Below are 22,399 nucleotides of genomic sequence, written 5' to 3'. Positions count from 1 at the left end.
GGGTGCGCTACTTTACTAAAAAAAAACATTTTTAAATTGTCACACATTTGCAAACTAAAGAAAAATAATAATTTTAACCAAATATGCGATATGTATTAAATATCACCAGAAACAATGAGAATTATAAGCTAATATTCTCATGTGTACACTTATAACACATGTAATATTAATAAACAGAAATCAAATTACAGTGATTACATATTATTCTGACAAAATAAGTGCGAATAACAAATTTGGAAAATTAAAAAAAAAAAAAAATTAGTGAATAAAAGTTAAATATATCCTAACGTATTATATTAATGTTTTAAGCAAATCGCTCAGTTAGCATATGCATTTTGTTCTTCATTTATGTATTCCATTTTAGATAGAAATTTTTTATACCACTTTCTCCTCTTTTTTATTTTTCTGGACATCTTAAATTCATTATATTTCTTCTTCAGATTTTTCATAAACTTTCTTCTATACCTATGGAACCATTCCATCTTGCCTCTTTCATCAAGATATAAGAATAGAATAAAAATGAGGACTGCAATTCCAACAGCTATTAATGATGGGAATAAGGATTGCAATACGCCGTATAATGTACCATATGAAGAAGCTACGGAAGCAGCCTCAAATGCGGATTCGGTAACGACCTCTGCCGCAGTTACTGTACTAGTCAATGCACATTCCGCAACTTTAAGTGCAGTACTTGTCCAAGAAAGAGGATTAAACAATTCAAAAGTATTAATTGCTGTACTCGCTGCCTCAGCCGCACACCCCCCAGCTGCAGCTGCAACTTTAGGTACACCCTCTGCAACGTTACTTACAGTCGTTCTAATACCTAAAGCTGTAGAGTCCAATATAGCATCTACTGGCGCTACATGAATATATCCTATTGTAAAGCCTATTATTGCTCCTATAGCAAGTGTTGGTACTAATCCATAAATAGCCAATTTCTTTAAAAGTCGAGCTCTTCTTTTTTTTCTACTAGGTTCTTTTATAGGGTTCGCAAGAATACTTTCAAAAAGAATTTCTTCTTTTGTTCGGTATAACGGATCGTTGACATCCACATCAATTACATGGGACACAGGTAATTCTTTTAATATTTCCAACTCCTTCTTTGGGGCAACATTTTTCATAATTGCTTCAATCATCCATTTTTTTTTTTTAATAACTGGTTTTCCCTTTTTCTTTCTTTTCTTTTCTAAATGTACATCTACCTTGAATTTTTTCTTCTTAGCGACCGCTTTTTCTTCTTCTTCCACATTTTTATCATCTTCTTTACTTTTAGAATCGAGGGTGTCGTCTGTGAGTTCATTTTTTTTATTACTTTCACACATGTGCGTGGTTATAATAGTAGTTTTCTTTTTTTTCTTTTTACTCGTTATTATTGCATCTGTTTGCTTTTTTTCACTCATATGTATTTCTATAGTCCATTGTTTTTTTTTTGTGATTTGCTCGATTTCTGTTTTGTCCGTTTTATTTGCCACATCGCTTTTTGTTAATTTGTCCTTTGTGGTGATTTCCACAGGAACTTTTACCAGAGGGTCGCTCTTTGGTAATTTGTCGTCTTTTGGGGTGATTTCCACAGGAACTTTTACCAGAGGTTCTCTGTTTGGTAATTTGTCGTCTTTTGGGGTGATTTGCACAGGAATCACCTTTTCCAAGGAATTGCCCTTTGGTGGTAATTTGTCTTTTGGGGTGATTTCCACAGGAACTTTTTCTAGCGAATTCCTCTTTGGTGTCAATTCCTTAATATCCTTCTTTACATGGATTTTTTCTATTAACTCATTTTTTTGTAATATTTCTCTTCTGTCTATAGCTGAATTTTCATCTATGGAGTCTCCATATTTTGGGAGAAAAATGGTATGACCTCTTTTCAGATTACTTGTTCCTATCAAATGGTCCTTTCTCAAGATCCTCTTTTCCAACAGGTCATTCTCTTTCACCAAATCGGCCTCCCTCAAAACCTTCTTTTTTAACAGTTCATTCTTTTTTACCAAATCTGCTTTTTGCGACACATTTCTTTTATAGTGTGCATCTTTTTTTGTCCTCCGGGAACGGTTTACCTCCAGAGATAAATTTTCTCTCCCTTTCAAATTGGCCCTTCTTATAAATGCATCACTATTGAAAGGTTCCCTTCTGGACAAGGCGTTACGATTCTTGTTTGAATGCACATTTTGCAGTAAATGGTGGTCAGGGTATCGCGCATCCACATTGATTGCCGAATCAAAAGGTCGTTGTGAAAAGTAATACGCATCCACGTCCGGAGGAACAGGACGAATGATGTGATAATTACTTACTTTTTTTTGTGATGTTGCGTTATTATCTGCATTATTGATATTATGTAATACATTCACCAGCAACACTTTTAATTCATGTAATTGCGATTCTGTGATAGGTTGGTCACTTAGCAAAACCCCTTTTAATTCTTTTAATTTCGATTCATCTATTAATTTTCTGGAGATGATGAATCTTCCAAATATATTTAATAAAGGCAAATAGGCCAATCTCTTACTAAACTTATTTTTATTTAATACACTTAAAATGTATTCGGTGTTTAATTCATTTCCTAACAAAATGTCTTCTAATTCTTTTAGCATTAATTTTCGTATAGATGGATTGCTTAAAAAATTTTCATTCAAGACTTTGAAAACGCTCCTTTTCTTTTTTCCTATTAGTTCCCTATCGGATAGGACCTGCTTCACTTCCTGTAATTTGGATTCTGTTATTAATTTATTATTTAGTAAAGCTTGTTCTAAGTTTTTTAATTTTGCTTCAATTATTTGTGGTCTGATCAATAATGTTTCTTTTATTTCATTTAACAAGGACGGTACTCGACTCTGTTTCCCACCTCCGTTCGATGCGTCTATGCACGGTGGTACTCGTGGTGTAGATGTAAGGGGTGGTGATTGCAGTCCCTGTTGTGCCTGCTGTTGTGGTGGATGTTCCGTTTCTTGTGATGGTGTGTCTGGTGAGTTGAATGGTCGTGGTGGTGGCCACGGTGGTGTAGATGGTTCCGGCGGTGGTGGGTTCGATGCTCGATGTGGTTGTTGTTGTGGTGGTGTGTTTGGTGGGTTGTATGGTCCATGTTGTTGTTGTTGTTTTTTTCCCGTCGAGTCATTTGTTCTAACACCTTTTACATTGCTTTCAGTGTACGAACCTACATTCCGTAATTTGGTGGAGTTGTTCAATTCATTCGACACAATTCGGTTAACGAGTGCATTTTCGGCCAGCGTACATTTTACTGAATTCTGCTTGCCTGCATATTTTTGGACCACACACTGATGACGTGCATTCTGTTGATTAAATTGTGCTGGCAAGCTCAGGTCATCCTGCGACGGCGCATATGGCGCCTGCAGGGATGCTCCACATTTGCTGTTCAAGACATCATGATTTATTCTGTTTTCCGTACATATTGGGGAAGAGGTACTCTACAAAAAGAATCAGGTTAGGAAATAATGGGTAGGATTAGTATGTGGGCAATATACCCTCCTTTTCTGTGCATAGAATAGACGAAATTATGCCTATATATAAAGAGGCACAATATATATGTACACACATATACATATATACATACACATATATGTATGTATATATGTATATATATATATATGTACTTATATATATACCGATATATGTATATATGCACATATGTGTATATATATGTAATCTTCTTTTTAGGCCTCACCTTATAAGGATTTAGGACTACACATAATAATAGTGTACATAGGAATGTTTTAGGAACAAAGTGGGACATATTTGCCCCCCTCTTCTTTGCTTTTTGGTGTATGTTATGTGCGATTTTTTTCAGGTAGTCATCTTTTTTAATATGTATCTACCGCTGTTCTTTTTACCTAGTAGTAGCATATTTCATAATAATGTCAAATAATATGTACGCCCTTCCTCGCTCCTTGCTCCATATACTTCCATATTTATAAAAGAATCAAATGTTTCTTTGTGGGAAGGAAATCAATATTTTCATGGGACAGAGAAAACATGATTACGGGGGACCACTTCCTTTACGTGTACAATGTATATATTTTTTGTAAACAGGTGCAAGTGATGTTCGTGCTCATTCTATATCATTTTATTGGACCGCTCATATAGGGCGTAATTTTATTATAATATATATGCAAGAGAAGTAAGAATTGCCCACCCCCTTTTCCAATTATATTCTATACCTTTCGTCTTAAATATACCATACACGTCGCAAACATATATATATACATATATATATTTGCAAATTTAGTTCTATAAGAAAACAGAAAAAACAAAAAAAGAACAAACTAAAAAAAGGGGAGCAGAATCCTTTTTTACTAAAAAGCCGAACTAAAAATTACGAAATAAAGAAACTAATTAGAATTATTAAAATATAATGTAATATAAGCAAATAACACTTGCAAAGTTTTTTCTTGAGGGCACTGTGAATTTTTTTTTTTTTTTTCGAACAATTATATGATATATGTCGTACTGTTGTATACTGATAAAACAGAAAAAAATAAATAAAATAAATTCAACTATTCCAGCTAACCTCCCAGTGCATGTTATTTAGAACAAGGTTTAAAATAATATTGAGCATTTCAATGGGGAGAACAATTCACATGCATAGCTAAATTTTTTATACCATACATGCACTTCTTTTCTTTTTTTCTTAACATTAAACATAATATCATATATTAAATTTTAGTATTCTTATTTTTATTTAGAAAAACATAAAAAATAAGAAGACAAAAAAAAAACATATCCACATAAAATAGTGCTTTCTCGATATAACTTGGCCTTTAAATTTTTTCTGTTGCGCAGCATTTCTTCCAATTCTGCGTAATATATAACTCTGCTATTCACGTGAAGAAAGCGTATATGAGAAAAATAGGTGGTACATACATTTTCTTCCATATATGTAAGATGTTTTTTTTTCTGAGATCAGGAGCATTAGAGTTTCACTTCCGAAATATCAAATGTTATGGAGCGCACAGTACGTACATTATTTATTATGTATATTTTATGGTATAAAAATAAGTCCAAATATATTTCAGTGCCTCCCTTAAAAAAAGCCTTCTGCGTCTTCACCTGTTTTGGTTTTAAAATTATAATTAAGCTTTATATCTTATTCATTTATGAATTTATTAACTGTTATTCACACTTTAGGATAAATTCGTAAATAGAAAATAATCCCCAAGATAAATAATTTATATAATAGCAATAAAAGTGCTTACTAAAAGAAAAATGTACCTTTATGTATATATTTATATTTTTCTGATATATACAACTTAAACTTTTTGTAAAAATCTTATTTACACAAACAGAAAAATTACAAATTTCTTGATAATTTCAATAAACACATTCATGTAAAATATAAGGTCCTCAAAATTTCTGTACACTGAAAGAAATTAAAATCCAAAAACAAAATTATAACCTCTATATTCAGAATCTTTTTGTGTTTTAAATATTTTATTTTCCTACTTGAAATGCTTTATTTTTGCAAATTCTTTAAAACACATTTTGAATGCATAATCTAATTTTATCATCACCCTGTTTGAATAAGCATACATATATCGAATTATTTTGTGAAATCATAGTCAATTCTTTTAAACTCTATAAATGAAGGAATGTCATTAACTGTGCTTACCTCTTGTACACTAATTTAATAGCCTGCTGGTAGTAGTAGAAACTCATTCAATGTAACACGATTTCATGGATACTACTGAAATGAAGGAGAATACAACTATACCTATCTTAGTATATATACAAGGATATACTAATATAGGAATAATTTCTTCGGCCACTTTTCTTATCTCGTTGAAAAAGCGCAGTCCTTTTACTCTAAAATTTGTCTTAGGTTATAAAAATAATTCGAATTTCTAAAAAAAATGAAAAAATATTGTTTCAAATTAAGCTCGCACATTGAATGTTCTTCATTTTTGCTCTTATATATAGGATGAAATTAGCATTCTACCTGGATTTTATAGAAATATCTGGCCTAAATATCTGTTTACTTGTTTATTTTCTGTAAAATATCATATAAAATTCCACTTCTCCTCGAACGCAACCATGTTACCCATATAATTGAAGCATATCGTACTATGTTATTTTATAAAAAAAAAAAAAAAGCCCAACCTTATGCATAAATTAAAAAATTGTACGTTCTCATACTCCCCCTGTATTTAAAATTGATGTAAAAAAGAAATAATTTCCATTTATATTGATTCTTCCACATAACTGTGTAACGCGTAAACAAAAGGGAGTAGACTTGTCTATTCTATATGTTGTTAACATTAAACTGTTATTACAACACAGAAAAAATGAACCTTCTGGAAGTTTCACATAGTTTCAAAAAATGTCCTACAGCATAAAAATATAAAAAAAAAATAAATGAATGAAAATTTCTTTTTCCTATCAACGTGTATAAATTTAAAACCGTAGCGAATAGTTCGAATAAGGGAAAGAAAGGATATTAAGATACAAGGACAATTTTTTATATACTATTTCTAAAATTGTAATTGCCTCGTGTTAGCTGACCCTACTCCTATGAGATTTAATCCTATAACATTTTCTTTATCGGGCGAATTATTCAGTTTTGTTGATTTGTAGGTTCTTGTTGCATATTTTTTCCTCCTAAGATTAAATCGTACTAATTAGTAGTGCTTTGACATATGTAGACGGTGCACCATACTCAGTATATCATCTGTATTACCAAACCTTACTGGGTTCACAATTGTCAACTTAGGGATATATTTCAATCGACATCTTCCAGTAATAAATCATCCTAAGAGGCCTCAGAATTAAAAAACTGAATTATAACAGTTTTACTTATTATAAGAATATAATATTGAAATACTCTACCATTTTTTACTTCATTAATGAATAAATGTATTATTATTTACGGGCCATATTTGAAAGGAGCTCTCCTGAAAGTGACCTCTAAATATGTGCTCAATTAAAATTCCCTATACACAATGAGTGTATAAAGCGTTAAAATTTATATGAAAATATGAAATGCTAATTGAATGGAGCCATCATTAAATTATTCCATTATAAATAATCAGGTCTACAAAACTTTTCATTCTACTTTTCTTAGATCACAATTTAATCATAAAAATTATATACAAATTAAATAAATTCACAACACACATATATGCACAATAGGTGATATTGACTATGTATGAATGTGCATTTTTCCACAATTTCGTTACGTTAACCTTTATGTGAAATGTTGTCATATGTTCACTACTAAATGAAGTTTTGGAAAGACTTAGAAAAAAAATTTAAGAACACAATTTGTGCTGGTAATCCATGGTTAAGAAAAGGGGACTAAAAATATCTTGCGCCTGCAAGTTCACACGATGCAACTCCAAAAAAATACCTAATGACTATGTGTAAATAATTCCTTTCTTCTAGATATAAGCACATAATCAAGTATCCTATACATATGTATAATCAAAGGAGAGAATGTTTTATTTTCATGGAAAATTTTCCCTTTTATGGACATTATTTTCTTCTCTTTGTGTATTACACTAAAAGGTAAGTCATAATATTCTATGGTTACCTATTAGATCGTATCACCCTTGGCTAAATTAAGTAATTTCCCACCATCATCATTCTACCCTTAGACTAACTAATGAATCAATGTTCACTTCTGTTAATATATAACATGTTGTGGAAATAAAGGTCGAAACTATTTCAGGGTTTAGGGTTCATATGTCAGTTATTTTCACTTCATACCCGCTGTTTAGTTTTTTAAAAATACATATATTGTTCATTCCCTGCTTAATCACTTATTACATGGTATATATCAATTTTACCTACATTTTGTTCTTACATGTACAAGTTCATATATGTAGGAAAAATTCAGTTCATACGCGTGGCATGGTTTAGTTTGCTATAAAGGCATAAATGAACCTAAATTATGTGTGTCCCCTATATACTTTCAGCCAAAATAAATCATTCAAATAATGATAAACATGTAATGCTTAACCGATAATGTTGATAGAAGAAAATAACACATGGGGCAAATAGAAAATCCTCTTTAGGGAACATGTAATAAATTCCAAAGTACGATTATAAAATACATTATAAGCGCCCATTTAGTGAAAACAACACTTACTGATATTCACAACCCCAATTTGGTATTCATATCATGTCATAGTTTCTTTATCAACCCATTGTACAGCTCGGAGGATACGCTTAATTAAAATCCCAAATATTCTAAACACCAAAAATATGCAATCCGCAATATGAATCGCATTTATAGTATAAATATTCAGAACTCCATTAAAGGATAGCCATAATTGTCATTTCTAATGATAAAGTCTAATTGTTACATTTTTACTCCTTATGGAAGAACTGAATATACATTCATTCTCAATGTGTTCATAATTAAATAAGATTCCACGTGTATGGGGAAGGTCAAAGGATATTAATCAAATCGTCATATATGAATAGTCGGTACAAAAAGGATCATACGGAATTTTCACATGATGTGTAGTGCCGAATAAATGCACATCGGGAGGCTGCATATTGATGCAACGATCATTCAATCAGAAGTGTTTACATATGTACATGCACACTTACACACGTATATATATTTATTTATTTATTTTTAAGAACCCTTTAATTGGAGAACTACAGAAAAGAAGTAGTAAAACTACATCAACTAAACAAAATAAGCCAGGTGCACAAAATAAAAAGAAATAAGATCAACATACATCATATATATATCGAATAATCAGCACACACTTAAAAAAACATAGACTAGAATAAAATAGAATAGGATGAAAATGTTATTTTCTACTGCAGGAAGGTTTCCCTGCACTTGTTTTTTACTTTTCACGAAAAAAATTATTTTTCCCTTCTTTCTAGCATTGATGTTATTCTAAATATTATTCCTACCTCTATTTTTCCTTTTTTATTTTTTCATGTTCCCCTTTTCATTTTATTATTATTTTTCACCTTCTTTTTCGTACATTTAACGGAAGTGTATTTAAGTTTTTTTGTGTGTAAAATCAATATATAAGTGAAGTGAAAGGAAGTAAAAAAAGAAGAAAGTTAAATAAAAAGGAACAGGAAAAGAAAAAAAATTTTATTCACTATTTATATGATGAAAGATATATATACATCAGCACACTAACAACACTTTTTTTATAATACACATTCCTTTCTTTTAATAGTGGGCCCAATAATAATAAAAATAATAATATATTTTTTCCTACATTTTTATCCCCTTCTTCCCCCCTCTTCTTTTCCTTTTCCCTTATTTTTCTTTTATTCATTTTTTTCCTTTATTATTACTTGTACCATTGTATCTAAAAAAAAAAAACGGCAGAATTTTGAGTGTATATGTATATATATATAAGTTCAGAACTTAAAATGTAGGTAGTTTACACTTATTACACCGTTAAAACAAGTGTGGAATACTATGGAGAGTGTTGGGAGAGGGGGTGTAACATTCTCTTTTTTTTTTTTTCTCATAAAAGGGAATATGATTATTACGGATGTTATCATCATAAATTGTATAGAATAGAACTAAAAACAATGTCGTTTTTATTTCAAATTATTATCGTAACTCTTGCATTAATTAGTATTATGTACATTTTAACTACTTCCTTCCTTTTAAAAATATATATTTGTACACACACACTCAAAAAAGAAGCACTAAAAAAGAAAAAATTAAAATTAAAAAAAGAAAGAAGAACTGCAAAACAAAATGATGGCACCCTCGGCGAAAGCTCTCTTATTTAGTTTATTACTTTGCCTTTGGCAATATAACTACTACGTAAGATAATAAGAACTACATTATTGGAATTCGCACATAAATTATTATAACTGACTTCTATTCTTTTTATTAAAAATGGAAAAGAAGAAAAGGAAAGGAAAAAAAAAATCCCACCACCCCTAACAACCTCTTTTTTTTTTAGGTGACTGCCATAAGCACATCGTCCAAGGGTATCGAAACTCAGAAGAAAGGCACCTTAGGTGGTGGTGTAAAAACACAATTAAAATAAGAAAGTTGTGTTAAAACACTAAAATCCAAGTTGCGTGATGATGATGGTACATCAAACGACAACAACGATGACAACGTCCCTTTACCGAAGGAAAGAATAGGCGGCCCCTTTGATCAAAATGATAAAAATTTATTTCACCGATTCCATGCAGCAAGAAGTGGTAACAATGATAAAAAGGGACGCCCCCAAATGGATAATGATGATGCTTCCTATCCCCCCTTTTGGAAGAACCGTCGCCGTTGCGATGCAATAGACCGCTCTTTGGACAACACTTCCTCTCTGGACAGCACTTGCTCTATGGACAGCGGTTCTATGGAAAGTGTTCATTCATTGTCCACAAGATGCAGTTCTATGGACAGCAGCTCCTCCATGGATAATCTCTTTGAGGAGCGAAGTGATGACTATCATTATGATGATTATTCAACACCATGTATAAAAAATGGAAAAGTAAATAACGGAAGAAGAGAAGTGTTATTCCAACCCAGGGAATTTCGACCTACGGGATGTCGACCCAGGCACTTTCAACCCAGGGGATGTCGACCTAGAGGGTTTTTTAATAAACTGTTGTATGCTATAGAAAGAAGATTATGGACAAGAAAAGGGGTATCATTGCTGTCACCGTTCCTGTCATCACCTCTCGTATTGACGATTTCCGTGTTGTATTTTTTAGCTTTGTGTTGTATCGGTCTAATTGTTGCACTTTCCATAGGTGGTCAACCACCACCATATTCGTGGATGGAAAGTGGTTTTGCCATTGTTGCTTTTATGGTATGTATTCTATTGACTGTACGTTTAGGTACAAATTGGAACGCTTGAGGAACCGCCACGAACAACCACAAACCGTTACAAAGCTACTACAAATAGCTACAAAAAATTTTAGTAATCGTTACGGATCGCTACGAACAGTACCTACCCTTTTGGGAGGAACCGTTGTTTTGGGGAAGGTGAACCCTTGTTTTCGGGTGGAAGGAAGATAACTTCCTTTAGGGAAGAAAAAAAAAAAAAAAAAAAAAAGAAAAGAAAAAAGGGAAGGTTTCTAGGTTAGAAGGAAATATGTTGAGGAAAGTGTGAACAGGAGTGCACATAGGGGCGGGAAGGAAGGTGGTGTTAGGCGTTGAAGGAGGAAGGAACGAATGGTCTAATGAGGATCTAAGGAGGGAAGGAATGGGTCTAAAAAAGGTAGGGAAGGAAGGGGAGTGAAGGAAGTAAAAGGGTGTGGTTAGAAGGAGCGTCTAAGGAAAGAGGAAGGAAAGGGAGAATCTAAGGAAGGAAGGAGTAAAGAAGGAAGGTTTACGAGGGAAGGAAAAAGGAATGTTTAAAGGAGTAAGAAAGAGAAGGTTTAAGGTTTAAAAAGGAAGGAGGGTTTAAAGTGTAAAGAAGGAAAGTTTAAGCTTTAAAGAAGCAAGGTTTAAACTTTAAAAAAGGAAGGATTAAGGGTAAAAGAAAAGAAGGTTTATGTAAAAAAAAAAAAGACGGGTTAAAAAGTAAAGCAGAAGGTTTAAGGAAGAAAAAAAGAAGAAGAGCTGTAACGCAGGCAGGTTTAAGTTGTAAGGAAGAAAGGTTTAAGAGTTAAGAAAGAAGAAAGATTTAAAGAAGAAAAAAGAAAAAAAAGAGTAAGGAAGAAAGGATCTACGGAATGAGGAATGAAGGAGGGCAAAGAAGGAATGAGCAATAAGGAAGGCTTAAGGTGTGAAAAAGGAAGGTTTAAGGGAGTAAAAAAGAGAAGGTTTAAAGTTTAAAAAAAAAAAAAGAAGAAAGGACAAGTTTTAGGATATAAAGAAGGAAAGAAAGAAAGGCAGGAAAGAAGTAAAGAAAGGAAGTAAAAAAAGAAAGAAAGAAAGAAAGAAAGAAAGAGAAAGAAAGAAGTAAAGAAAGGAAGTAAAAAAAGAAAGAAAGAAAGAAAGAGAAAGAAAGAAAGAAAGAAAGAAAGAAAGAAAGAAAGAAAGAAGGAAAGGAAGGAAAGAAAGTAAGAAAGAAAGAAAAGAAAGGAAGAAAGGAAGAAGGAAGAAAGGAAGAAGGAAGAAAGGAAGAAGGAAGAAGGAAGAAAGGAAGAAGGAAGAAAGGAAGAAGGAAGAAAGGAAGAAGGAAGAAAGGAAGAAGGAAGAAAGGAAGAAGAAAGAAATATGAAGAAAGAAGAAAGGAATAAAGGAAAGGAAGTGAAAGGAAGAAAGAAATGTGAAGAAAAGAAATAAAAAAAAAAAGAAAAAAGGAAGAAAAAAGAAGGAATAAGAAAGAATATGGAAAGAAGGAATGAAAGAAAAGAAAAGGAAAAGAGAAGATATGCAAAGAAGAAGCATTAAAGAAAAAAAAAAAAAATACATTAATATTAGAACAAAAGAACGAAAAAGAAAAATAAAATAAAAAATAAAAAATAAAATAAATAATCCAAAATAATGGTGCGTATTAACATATAAATCGTTGCGGATCAAAATTAAAAAATCGGTTTTAACAAAATTATTTTTTTTTTTTTTTTTTTTTTTTACAGTTATAGTCAAAATTAATCCTACAAAAGCGCAGATATATATAAGCGCGAAATTGTTATTAAAAAAAAAAAAAATACAACATGAGATAAACAAAAAAAAAGAAAAAATGTTAAAAAAAAAGAAAAATACTAGCATTATTCACAAAAGGAAAAACTTCCAATTTTTTGAGACTGATCAGAACAGTCCAACCATCACAACCATCCATCACAACCATCCATCCAACCACTACAAACAATCCAACCATCTAACAACAGTCCCAACCACCTCAAACACTCCAACCATCTAACAACAGTCCCAACCACCTCAAACACTCCAACCATCTAACAACAGTCCCAACCATCACAAACAGTCCCAACCACCACAAACAGTCCAACCATCTAACAACAGTCCCAACCACCACAAACAGTCCAACCATCTAACAACAATCCAACCACTACAAACAATCCAACCACTACAAACAATCCAACCACTACAAACAATCCAACCACCACAAACAATCCAACCACCACAACCATTCCAACCATCATAGAAACAAACAATCCAACCACCACAAACAATCCAATCATCTAACAACACTCCAACCACAACAACCACATAACAACCTTGTAATAAACAAACACGTGAATCAAATTACCCAATTGTGACCCCCAAGATGAAGTTAATCGAGTTTAGATTGACTATGCCTTTGAGCGTGGAGGAGTACAATATCTGCCAGAAATATCTACTGGCAAGAGTGACACAGGAGGATACGTACAATACCATGCACGGAGAGGGAAGGAATAAAAGAAGGGATGTAAGAAAAATAGTATTATTTAAAAAAGGCACATTGGATGGTGAACATGGGGAAGCAGTAGATTACACATTTAAAAGAATGAATGTTGTGAATAAAATCCCAAAATGGTTACAAAATTTTGTGCACCCAAACTATTGCCTTATAGATGAAACGTATTGGAATAGTACCCCTAATTTAAAGATTGTATACGAAGCAAAGGGGTTCCCAAAAGCACGAGTACAGGTAGATTCAACGCATCATCTAGGTCATAACACAGAGGAAAATCCTTTTAACATTCCAGAGGAATTATTGACACAGAGAAAAATTATCCTCATCGATATAGTAAATGATGAACTGGCTGCGGGGGATTACAAAGCTGAAGAAGATCCAACCCTTTTCTACAGTGAAAAGGCAAAAAGAGGAAAACTAGAAGAAAATTGGATTGAAAATAGCAAAGTCATTATAACATGTTATAAATTGTTTACTATTGATATCCCTTACTTTGGTATTTTGTGTTCTAAATTAGAAGATTGGATCGTTACTCTAATTAAAAACAACTTGTTGAAATATCATCGTAAGGCACTATGCTGGATTGATGAATGGTATAATTTAACCGAAGAACGGATCTATATGTTCGAAGAAGAAATGCAACAAAGGTTGGAAAATTTTTGGAAGGAAGTTGGACTCGATGTAGAAAACGATTCAACCCTGGCTGTACAGTTTATGGCCAAACAACAAACTCGTAGTGCATTTGAAAAATATGTTCATAATTCTGACCAAGGGGATATAATCAAAATGAATGACCCGTCTATCGATACTGCGGAAGGAGGTTCTATGGAAAGCGGTTCTATGGACAGCAGTTCCATGGGAAGTGTTACTTCCCTATCAACAAACAGCAGCAGAAGCAGTTGCTGCTCTATGGATAGCGGTTTCATGGAAAGTGTTCATTCACTGTCCACAATTTCTGGCAGTTCCATGGGCAGCCGCTCCTCCTTGGATAGCAGCTGCTGCTCCCTGGACAGCACTTGCTCCATGGACAGCGGTTCTTCTGATAGAGGCATTACCATTAGTCCTTTCCCTTCAACAATAAAAAAGGAACATATGGAATTTCCGTGCATCATCCAAGGTGGAACCCTTTTTGATGTAAGCATCGACATGAACACATCTGAGTTAGAAGAAAAAAACTCGGAGGACAAATCAGCGAAGGAAGGGAAAGGTGGTTTAAGGAAGGAAGGAGGGTCGAAGGTGGTAGGTGGGTCTAAGGAGGAAGGAAAAAAAAGAAACAGGAGTGAAGGAAAAAGGAAAGAAAAAAAGGAAAGTGGAGGCGAAGAAGTAAAGGAAGGGTCTATGGAGGAAGGAAGTAAGAAGAGCACCAAGTCGCAAGAGAAGAAGAAGAAAAAGAAGAGTAAAAAAAAAGGGGATGAAGTGAAGGAGCATGAAGTAAAGGAAGAAGTGATGGAAGTCGTCGAAAAGGAAGCTTTCGCGGAGGTTGAAAGTGAAGCACAGAAAAATATAACGCTCGGTGCACCTGGTGATGTCAAAATTAGAAGGCGAGTTTTGAGGGAAGTGCATAAAATGGACGAAGATATTCTCATAATAGAGGATGATATTCTCATAACGGAGGAGGAGGAGGAGGAGTGCATGTTCCAGAACGGACACACAGTGCCATATAACGATGCGGACGCCATTTTGCGCTCGTTTAACGTTCTTAACAATGCCATGGAAGAAAACCAAATGGTGGACCATTTCGCACAGAACGTGGAAAATATATACAATTACAGAACGGACATGAGGCGCAATGATAGTGACACGTCCCTTTCCTTTTTTTATGTCATCGCCGTGCTATCCTTTGTGTATTCATCCATGTCAATGTATAAGCGCGCTAGGTCCCTTTTTTAGTTCCTCTTCTCTGCTTTCATGTGTGCATGTACATTCGTGTACTATGAGTACTGGAATCACTCCTGCTTCCACCAAGGCAATGTGTACAAGTTTTCTATGAACGCCCCAGGGAGCATTAATTCAGTGACGTCCTTTCTAGATGTCCAGAGGAAACAAAATCCACAAGAGGAGTTTCGCCGAGAGGAGTTTTACACGAACCTTTACAATACCCTTTACAAGGTGAACAACTCTACCCTGAACTTCGCATCGAACTCCCTCAATGCACAGCTCCAAAGCGAAATTTTGAACAACTTCAATGAAATGTTTTCTGCCAAGAGTGTGAAGAAGTATGCTCAATATATGGACAACTCATAAGGGAAATAAATGAGAAGAACTGAATGGACCTTAAAATGAAGGAAGATCTTCTAATTTGATGGAACTAACTGCCAATGATGTGAGGCGTTTTTTTTTTTTTTTAATAAAAATAAGAGAAAGAAGGGAAGGCATGTAAAATTGCACAGTTATGCACTGTTTGCATAAGTGCGCGTACATTTGCTTTTGAACCCCTGGGAGCGCGCAGCTTCGCCGGCAATGCAACCACCCCCCTTTATTTCCTTCATCCGAATTATCCTTTCGTATATATGCTCATATTTGATCCTACAACTTTCTAATTAAATTTTACCTTACCTTATCCTTCTCATTGAATCACTCTCATCTGCTGCATCCTTTCATTCCGTTTCCTTTTTTTCTTTTTTTATTGTGTTATTCCCTATATCCTTTACACCGCATACATATGCCTTTTCGTTTATTTTTTTTTCTTGTTGCGCGTAGAGGGGAATGTATTCGTTCCTAATTGTGTGTGTTATTTGATCATTCATATCTCGTCTTTCTGTTTCCCGTCTCTACGTGTTGCTGCTGTTTCATTCATCATCACGTTTGCGTTTGCTTCTGCTTCTGTTTTCACCACATAAACCACATTAACCGTTTTTATCTTCCTCTGTTATTTTATTTTATTTTTTTATTTTTAATTTTTGAACCCGCTCCTCCGATAAGGCATACATTTCCGTGCGTGGCATGGCAGCTATGCCTTGATGATATGCAAACATTTTAAACCATAATTTTATTTCAGTTCAACTGAATCGTAGCATTTGCTTATTTTGCACTTTTTTTTTTTCCTTTCCGCACGCTTCCATTCCGGCTCTGCAGTTACGGGCGATGATATTGTGAAAATATGACGAACACACTTAAAATGAAAACTGTTTAAAATGTGTGAACACAGTTTAAATGAAAATAGTGTAAAATGTGAACACAATTAAAATGTAAACTGTGTAAAATGTGAACACAGTTAAAATGAAAACTGTGTAAAAATGTGAACACAGTTAAAATGTAAACTGTTTGAAATGTGAACGCAGTTAAAAATGTGCAAACTGTGTAAAATGTGAACACAGTTAAAAATGTGCATTGTAAAAATTCGCAACAGTAAATTAGCAACAGCGAAGCAGAACAGGGCAAAAAGGATTTTCGTCCTTGGGATCGCTGCTGCGTGAAGAAAGTGCAACGTGCACCAGCAGGCGCGCAAAGCAAAATTACAGGGCGTAAAATATTACAAAAAAAAAAAAAAAAAATAATCAATAAAATTGATGGTGCGAAAAAAAAATTAAAAATTCATCAAACAAAGAAGCACGATTGAAAAGGAAAATTTTAAAATATAATTTAAGGAAAACAAAGTAAAAATACAAGAATTAATTTGTAAGGAACGAAAGCAGACATATGTATGCGTGCGCTGATATGCACGTGTACATTCGTTTTTTTTTTTTTTTTTTTTTCAGTTTAAGATTATGAGCCCAAATTTGTTTATTTTTCTTTGCTTATTTTAAATTACCGCATTTTTATTATTATTACATATAATTCTGTTCGTATTCCCACGCTTTTCTTTTTTTTTTTTTTTAATTAAATAGTTTACGCGTAGTTAGTAAGTCTGGAAGCCTTGTAAGGTGTGTGCATAACACTACGCTACCCGTAGGTCCGCACATAGTGCCATTAGAAATGTGGGAGGTCCAATCCATTGAATTTTAAAGAATTCCTCTGGAACTTACACAGTACTATACGTAGGAAGGGTAAATGTTTCTTACAATTTAGGGAATTATTTTTATGGAACCCTCCCTGATAATCACGAAGTACAAATAAGGCACAGACCAAATTCAACTACGCAACCATAGAGTATATATTCATAACATAATCTGAACATAAAGACATCGATATTTGAAAAACAATGTGCATGGGTTGCACAACCTATAAAAGTACATACTTTACCAGGGGTCAACACAACTAATAAAAAAAATGGGTTCAAAGTTTAGGAGCGGGGTTCAGGGTATAAGGGTAGTGGTCCGTAGTATAAAAATTGAGGTTCAGGGTATGCGAATAGGGTTCAAGTTATGCGAACCGACTTCACGGTTTAGGGTTTCAGGGTTTAGCGTTCAAGGTATAAAGTATCAGGTTCAATTTTTATGTCCGCTGTATATACTATAAAGTGCTTAATAATTATATCATAGTTATAGTAAATATAACAACAGAAGCACGTTGTACGAGATAGTCATATTTCTCAATAATTTTGAAAATTGTATTGTCACCCAAAAAAATTTTGCTCCGGTAACAGTATAGTAACTGCAAATTTTTGCCTTAAATAATTAATTCCTTAGGATCCTTTGTTTATTATAATTTTGTTCTGTATTTGCCCCACATATACATATATTTGCGCTTCTATTCTGTACTATTATAAGGTTATTTAATAATTTTCTTGTGAAAGATTGAACCTCCAAAAATTGCATTTTTATTCTACGACATTTTTCCTTTTATACAATTGTGTATTTTCTACATATTGAAAAAAAAATTTTCTCGTTGATAAATATAGCAAAATGAAATGGAATGTAAAATAAACATAGACAAGTTCGAATTCTGCGCTTAAGAGGAAAAATTCAATTATTCACCACCGTTCCTCGTTTTTAAAATATGATTATAGAATTTCAACAAAACAAAAATTTTTATTTGGGATCTAAGGAATATGTTCAACTTTAATTATAACGGGCCTATTATTTTTTTCTCATTACAGATAAATGCAGGTTTAACTGAAAATATATTTTTTATTTTTTTTTGAGTTAGAATAAAACATTTACAACGTACGTTTTATTATTTTTCTTTAGTGCACTACATGATATTCCAAAAAATTCTTCAGAATTTTAGTAATTTATGAGTTATTTTAATTGTATATAGTAGTGCGGCTCGCTTAATATAGCAAATAATAAAACTGAGAACAGTTGTAAAAAATTAGAACAAATTGAAAAGATCTAATAAGTATTGGGCAAACTTGATAAGAATTGGACAAAATTCAAAAGAATTCGTAAAAATTAAAAAAAATTATATTTCTTTTCTGTTAATAAAAAATCTATGTACTTTTCTCTTTTTTTTTCAATATAAATAAAAAATTTAGGGCGTACGTTTTGTTATTACTGTACTCCAAGGTTGCATTTATAAATCCCTTTAAACTCTACATATTTACGGAACTAATTTTCATTTTTTAGCAATACGATTCCTTGATACATAGACAAATTAAAAAAAAAAAAAAAAAAAAAAAAAGAAACCGTCAAACTGATAGACTTGATTTTGATTTTTTTTTTTTTTTTCATCTACTATTGAAAAAATATTATATTATGAAAAAAAAAGAAAAGAGAACCATTCTACTGGTAGACACTTCTTTTTCCTATATTACAATAACTAATTGTTTGTAGAATATAAAAAAAGAAACCTCCGAACTAATTATAAAATTTTGTATTTTTTTCTTTCATACAACTCCTTTCCGAATCGAAGCATAATTTAAAAAGAAAGAAGAACCTACGAATAGATATAATTCTTGTATTTGAATTTCTTCAATTATAATTTGTTTTTAAAAAATTGTACCGTATTTTATTTCAATTTAAAATACTGATAAATTTTTTTTTCCCCACTCTTTATATATATATAAGATTCGTATAACAACATGGTACATTCGAACAGAACAACAACAAAAAACGGCGCCCTACCGGGAGTGTTGCCATCCCAAGGTGGCAGAATCCCAATTGCACAAGCTAGTCAAAAAAATAGAATGGACGGAAAGAAGGCCTCAGGATCGTCCCTCTTTTTCACTAAAAGAACAGCTATGTTATTTTTTGTTCTTGCTTTTATCTTTTTAAAGGTGAGTACTACACCCAAACAGAGGCAAAATGAAGGAGGGTGATGCTTAATAATATAGATACGCATCACTATGATGTTGCAAGTGTTGTACACATGCCCCATACGAATAGTATGTATCGCACATACTATTATATGCACATCCCTTACTTGCCCTCATTTTTCTCCTGTGACACTGTAAATTATGCACTAAGCTATTTGTTCCGTGTTTCTTTCTTTCCTGTCTTCCTTCGTTACTCCTTCCTTCCTTTATTTATTTAACTTACCATCGCTATCACCTTTCCCTTTTCTTCCATTATAGCATCAAGAGGATTTCAAAAGACACGATGTGAACTCTCTATTACAAATAAATAATCAAGTTGGTAGAAATTTAGGGACAAATGAAGAAAACACTCCATTAGAAGAGGGGCTCGAATTGACACTAGGTGAAGAATTTGAACAAGCAGCTCAGTACCTCCTGGAGGAGGAGGATGATGACTGCATATCTGGTAGCCAATCCAATGTAACCTCTTGTTGGAAATGCTGTAAGCGTAAAAATAAGAATGGTAAGAAAAAAAAAAAAAAAAAAAAAGAACAAAAAGCTCCTATTGAAAAAGAAGAAGAAGCTCCTGTTGAAAGAGAAGAAGAAGCTCCCGCTGAAAGGCAAGAAGAAGTAAAGGAAGAAGTAAAAGAAGAAGTAAAAGAAGAAGTAAAAGAAGAAGTAAAAGAAGAAGTAAAGGAAGAAATAAAAGAAGAAGTAAAGGGAGAAGAGGAGGAAGAAGTGAAGGGGGAAGAGGAAGAACATGACGGCGAACGCGAAGAAAAAGCTCCTATTGAAAGAGAAGTATATCCTGGAGGAAGGGAAGAAGAATGGAAAAAATGGGAGTTGAAGTTGAGAGGGAAGAAGCTCCTGAAACAGAAATATTTGATGAAACAGCAGTTTTTGCATAAAGCGAAGTAGCTCATGAAAGAGAAGAAAACAATTCAGGAGAAATTAAATAAAAGGCGCAATAAAGTAAATAATTCTGCATTCCATAAAATATAAGAATATGAAGAAGAAATGGAAGAAAAGTAACACAAGATCGTTAAGATATGATCAGGAAGAACATATAGATGCTGCAGGTGAATTGGACAAATTATTATTTGGGGTTCTGGAATTATTAGAAAAATACAAAACCCATAGAGTTAGTATTTTCCACTATGAAATGTCTTGTTTTGATAAAAGATTGAGCGACTCTGAAATAAATAATAAATTAGAAGAAATGGAAGAATTACCTAAAAAATGCGAATTAGCCTCTCTCTACTGGCAATCATACATAAATGAAATACATAAATATGCTGATGTTATTAAACGTCCTTTCAAAAAATTTCTAGAATTAAAGAAAAAACAAACTACTAAAACTGTTCAAAACTATAACAAGAAATGGGAAAAATGTGGAGAGATAATTCGTAATAACTTTAAGGAGCAACGCGATCATGTTAATGATGTATTTTGTACCTTCGCTGAAAAAGAAATTTTGAGCGCAGATGAGTTCAAGGAGATTTTAAAACACGTTAGAGCTTCATGGAGAGAAGTCACCCTTAAGGTAACGGAAGAATGTTTAGCCCTCTTTGAAAAACCAAAAATTTCCTAGGAGGACAATTCACCATTAACGCGTATCATGACGCTAATCTGAAGAATTAATTGTCTCAGAAGCACAGGTTAAAGCCACGAACTAAGCTCCTAAAGGTCTGAGTTTACAACGAAAAATTTAAACATAACGGTTCCTTTGTTTAAACAAATATGAAAAAATATAATGTGTATTGAATCGTAAGAACAGAGATGGTATAGCACGTCGAAGGAAAAAATTAATTTTTACTTTCCTGAAAAATTCCTAATAATTTAAAAGTTCAGAAAGAAAGGGGTTGCCTTAGTATGATGTGTTTCTGGTGAGGGCTAGAAATTGACAACTTTGCGCGCGCAAAAAAAAAAAAGCAGTGTAAGCCAAGCCCACTTTTTTTTTTTTTTGGCAGTAAGCCCCTTTTTTTTCTTTTTTGGGGTTGCCCCTTATTTGGTGGTTGTTGTTGCTTCCCCCCCCCCCTTTTTTTTATTGTGTGTGTACACTTTTTCCATTCCTTCTTTTTTTTAAAAATTTTTAGAAGCGTAGACGGATATATATTTTTTTATATTTATTCCTTTTATTTTTTGTTTTTTAATTAATTTAATTTAATTTAATTTTTTCCCTTTCATTTGTGTGTATGAATAACTCTACATAAAAGGAAGAGTACTCCCAACTGGGCGCGGAACAAAAAATAAAAAAAAGTATTAACTCTTTCGAAAAAGTGTTTGTATTAAAAAAAAAAAAAAAAAGAAAAAATTATTATGTTAAGATAAAAAAAATTATAGAGATAAAAACTTGTAAAAAAAATAAATGAACACTTTGGATTTTGAGTAAAAAAATTACGAACAACTAAATAAAGTAAAAACTTTGGCAACAACTCAATTAAGTAAAGTATTTACCAATATTTCAGTGAAATAGAAAAAATTTTATGCCTCATATTGATTACACATGAACATAAACACCTTAGTACAAATAAAAGAAAAAAGAGAAAGGGGCGTTTCAAGATATCCGCGCACATTGATTCATTTATTAATCAATATGGAGGTACAGCTGCGCCCATTACCCTATCACCTCCTCCCATGGCAGGAACAAACCAGAAAAAAAAAAAAAAAGAGGGCACCTTCTACAAATTGCTCATTGTAGATTTTTTTTTATGGTACATTTCTTACTCCTTCCTGATAGCAGTATACTTGCTTCAGTGCATGCACCGGGTGAGCTTTCCTCCGCTGTACTCCGTACATGCTTCCACAGGTTTCGCCTCTTTTCAGCGTTGCTCCGTTATATACTGTGCAAATTTTTTTTTGATGCATGTTCAGGGTTAGTGGTTTCAGAGTTACACGTTACAGATTGCGGGTTCGGGATTCGGAACTCTGAAACCGTAAGCTATAATTTGTAACTCCGAAACCACGAAGCCTAAACCTTAAATATATGTAATCCTTCATTCATAAAAATAAATGTAATTTTTTTTCCCTTCTC

At 33.0% G+C, this 22,399-nt stretch overlaps 3 protein-coding genes across 3 annotated transcripts; 2 read left to right on the top strand and 1 right to left on the bottom strand.

The window, feature by feature from the left end:
- Positions 1 to 317: 317 nt before the first annotated feature.
- PCOAH_00028220 (Uncharacterized protein) lies at positions 318 to 3,742 on the bottom strand (the record flags this gene model as incomplete). Its single annotated transcript, XM_020059627.1, has 2 exons — positions 318 to 3,416; positions 3,674 to 3,742. The coding sequence occupies 2 exons, from the start codon at positions 3,740 to 3,742 to the stop codon at positions 318 to 320; spliced, it is 3,168 nt and encodes a 1,055-aa protein (XP_019915009.1).
- A 9,379-nt stretch (positions 3,743 to 13,121) lies between these two features.
- On the top strand, positions 13,122 to 15,494 carry PCOAH_00028210 (Phosphatidylinositol transfer protein; the record flags this gene model as incomplete). The annotated part of the gene is made up of 3 exons (XM_020059626.1): positions 13,122 to 14,003; positions 14,412 to 15,092; positions 15,141 to 15,494. 3 exons carry the CDS (start codon positions 13,122 to 13,124, stop codon positions 15,492 to 15,494), a joined length of 1,917 nt encoding a protein of 638 aa, XP_019914878.1.
- A 3,658-nt stretch (positions 15,495 to 19,152) lies between these two features.
- Positions 19,153 to 20,956, top strand: PCOAH_00028200 (Uncharacterized protein; the record flags this gene model as incomplete). Its single annotated transcript, XM_020059625.1, has 3 exons — positions 19,153 to 19,347; positions 19,645 to 20,166; positions 20,369 to 20,956. 3 exons carry the CDS (start codon positions 19,153 to 19,155, stop codon positions 20,954 to 20,956), a joined length of 1,305 nt encoding a protein of 434 aa, XP_019914741.1.
- Between the last annotated feature and the right edge of the window lie 1,443 nt (positions 20,957 to 22,399).

This window comes from Plasmodium coatneyi, chromosome 9 (assembly GCF_001680005.1).
Source record: "Plasmodium coatneyi strain Hackeri chromosome 9, complete sequence".
Lineage (NCBI taxonomy): Eukaryota > Apicomplexa > Aconoidasida > Haemosporida > Plasmodiidae > Plasmodium > Plasmodium coatneyi.
This window is presented reverse-complemented; position numbering and strand designations above follow the sequence as displayed.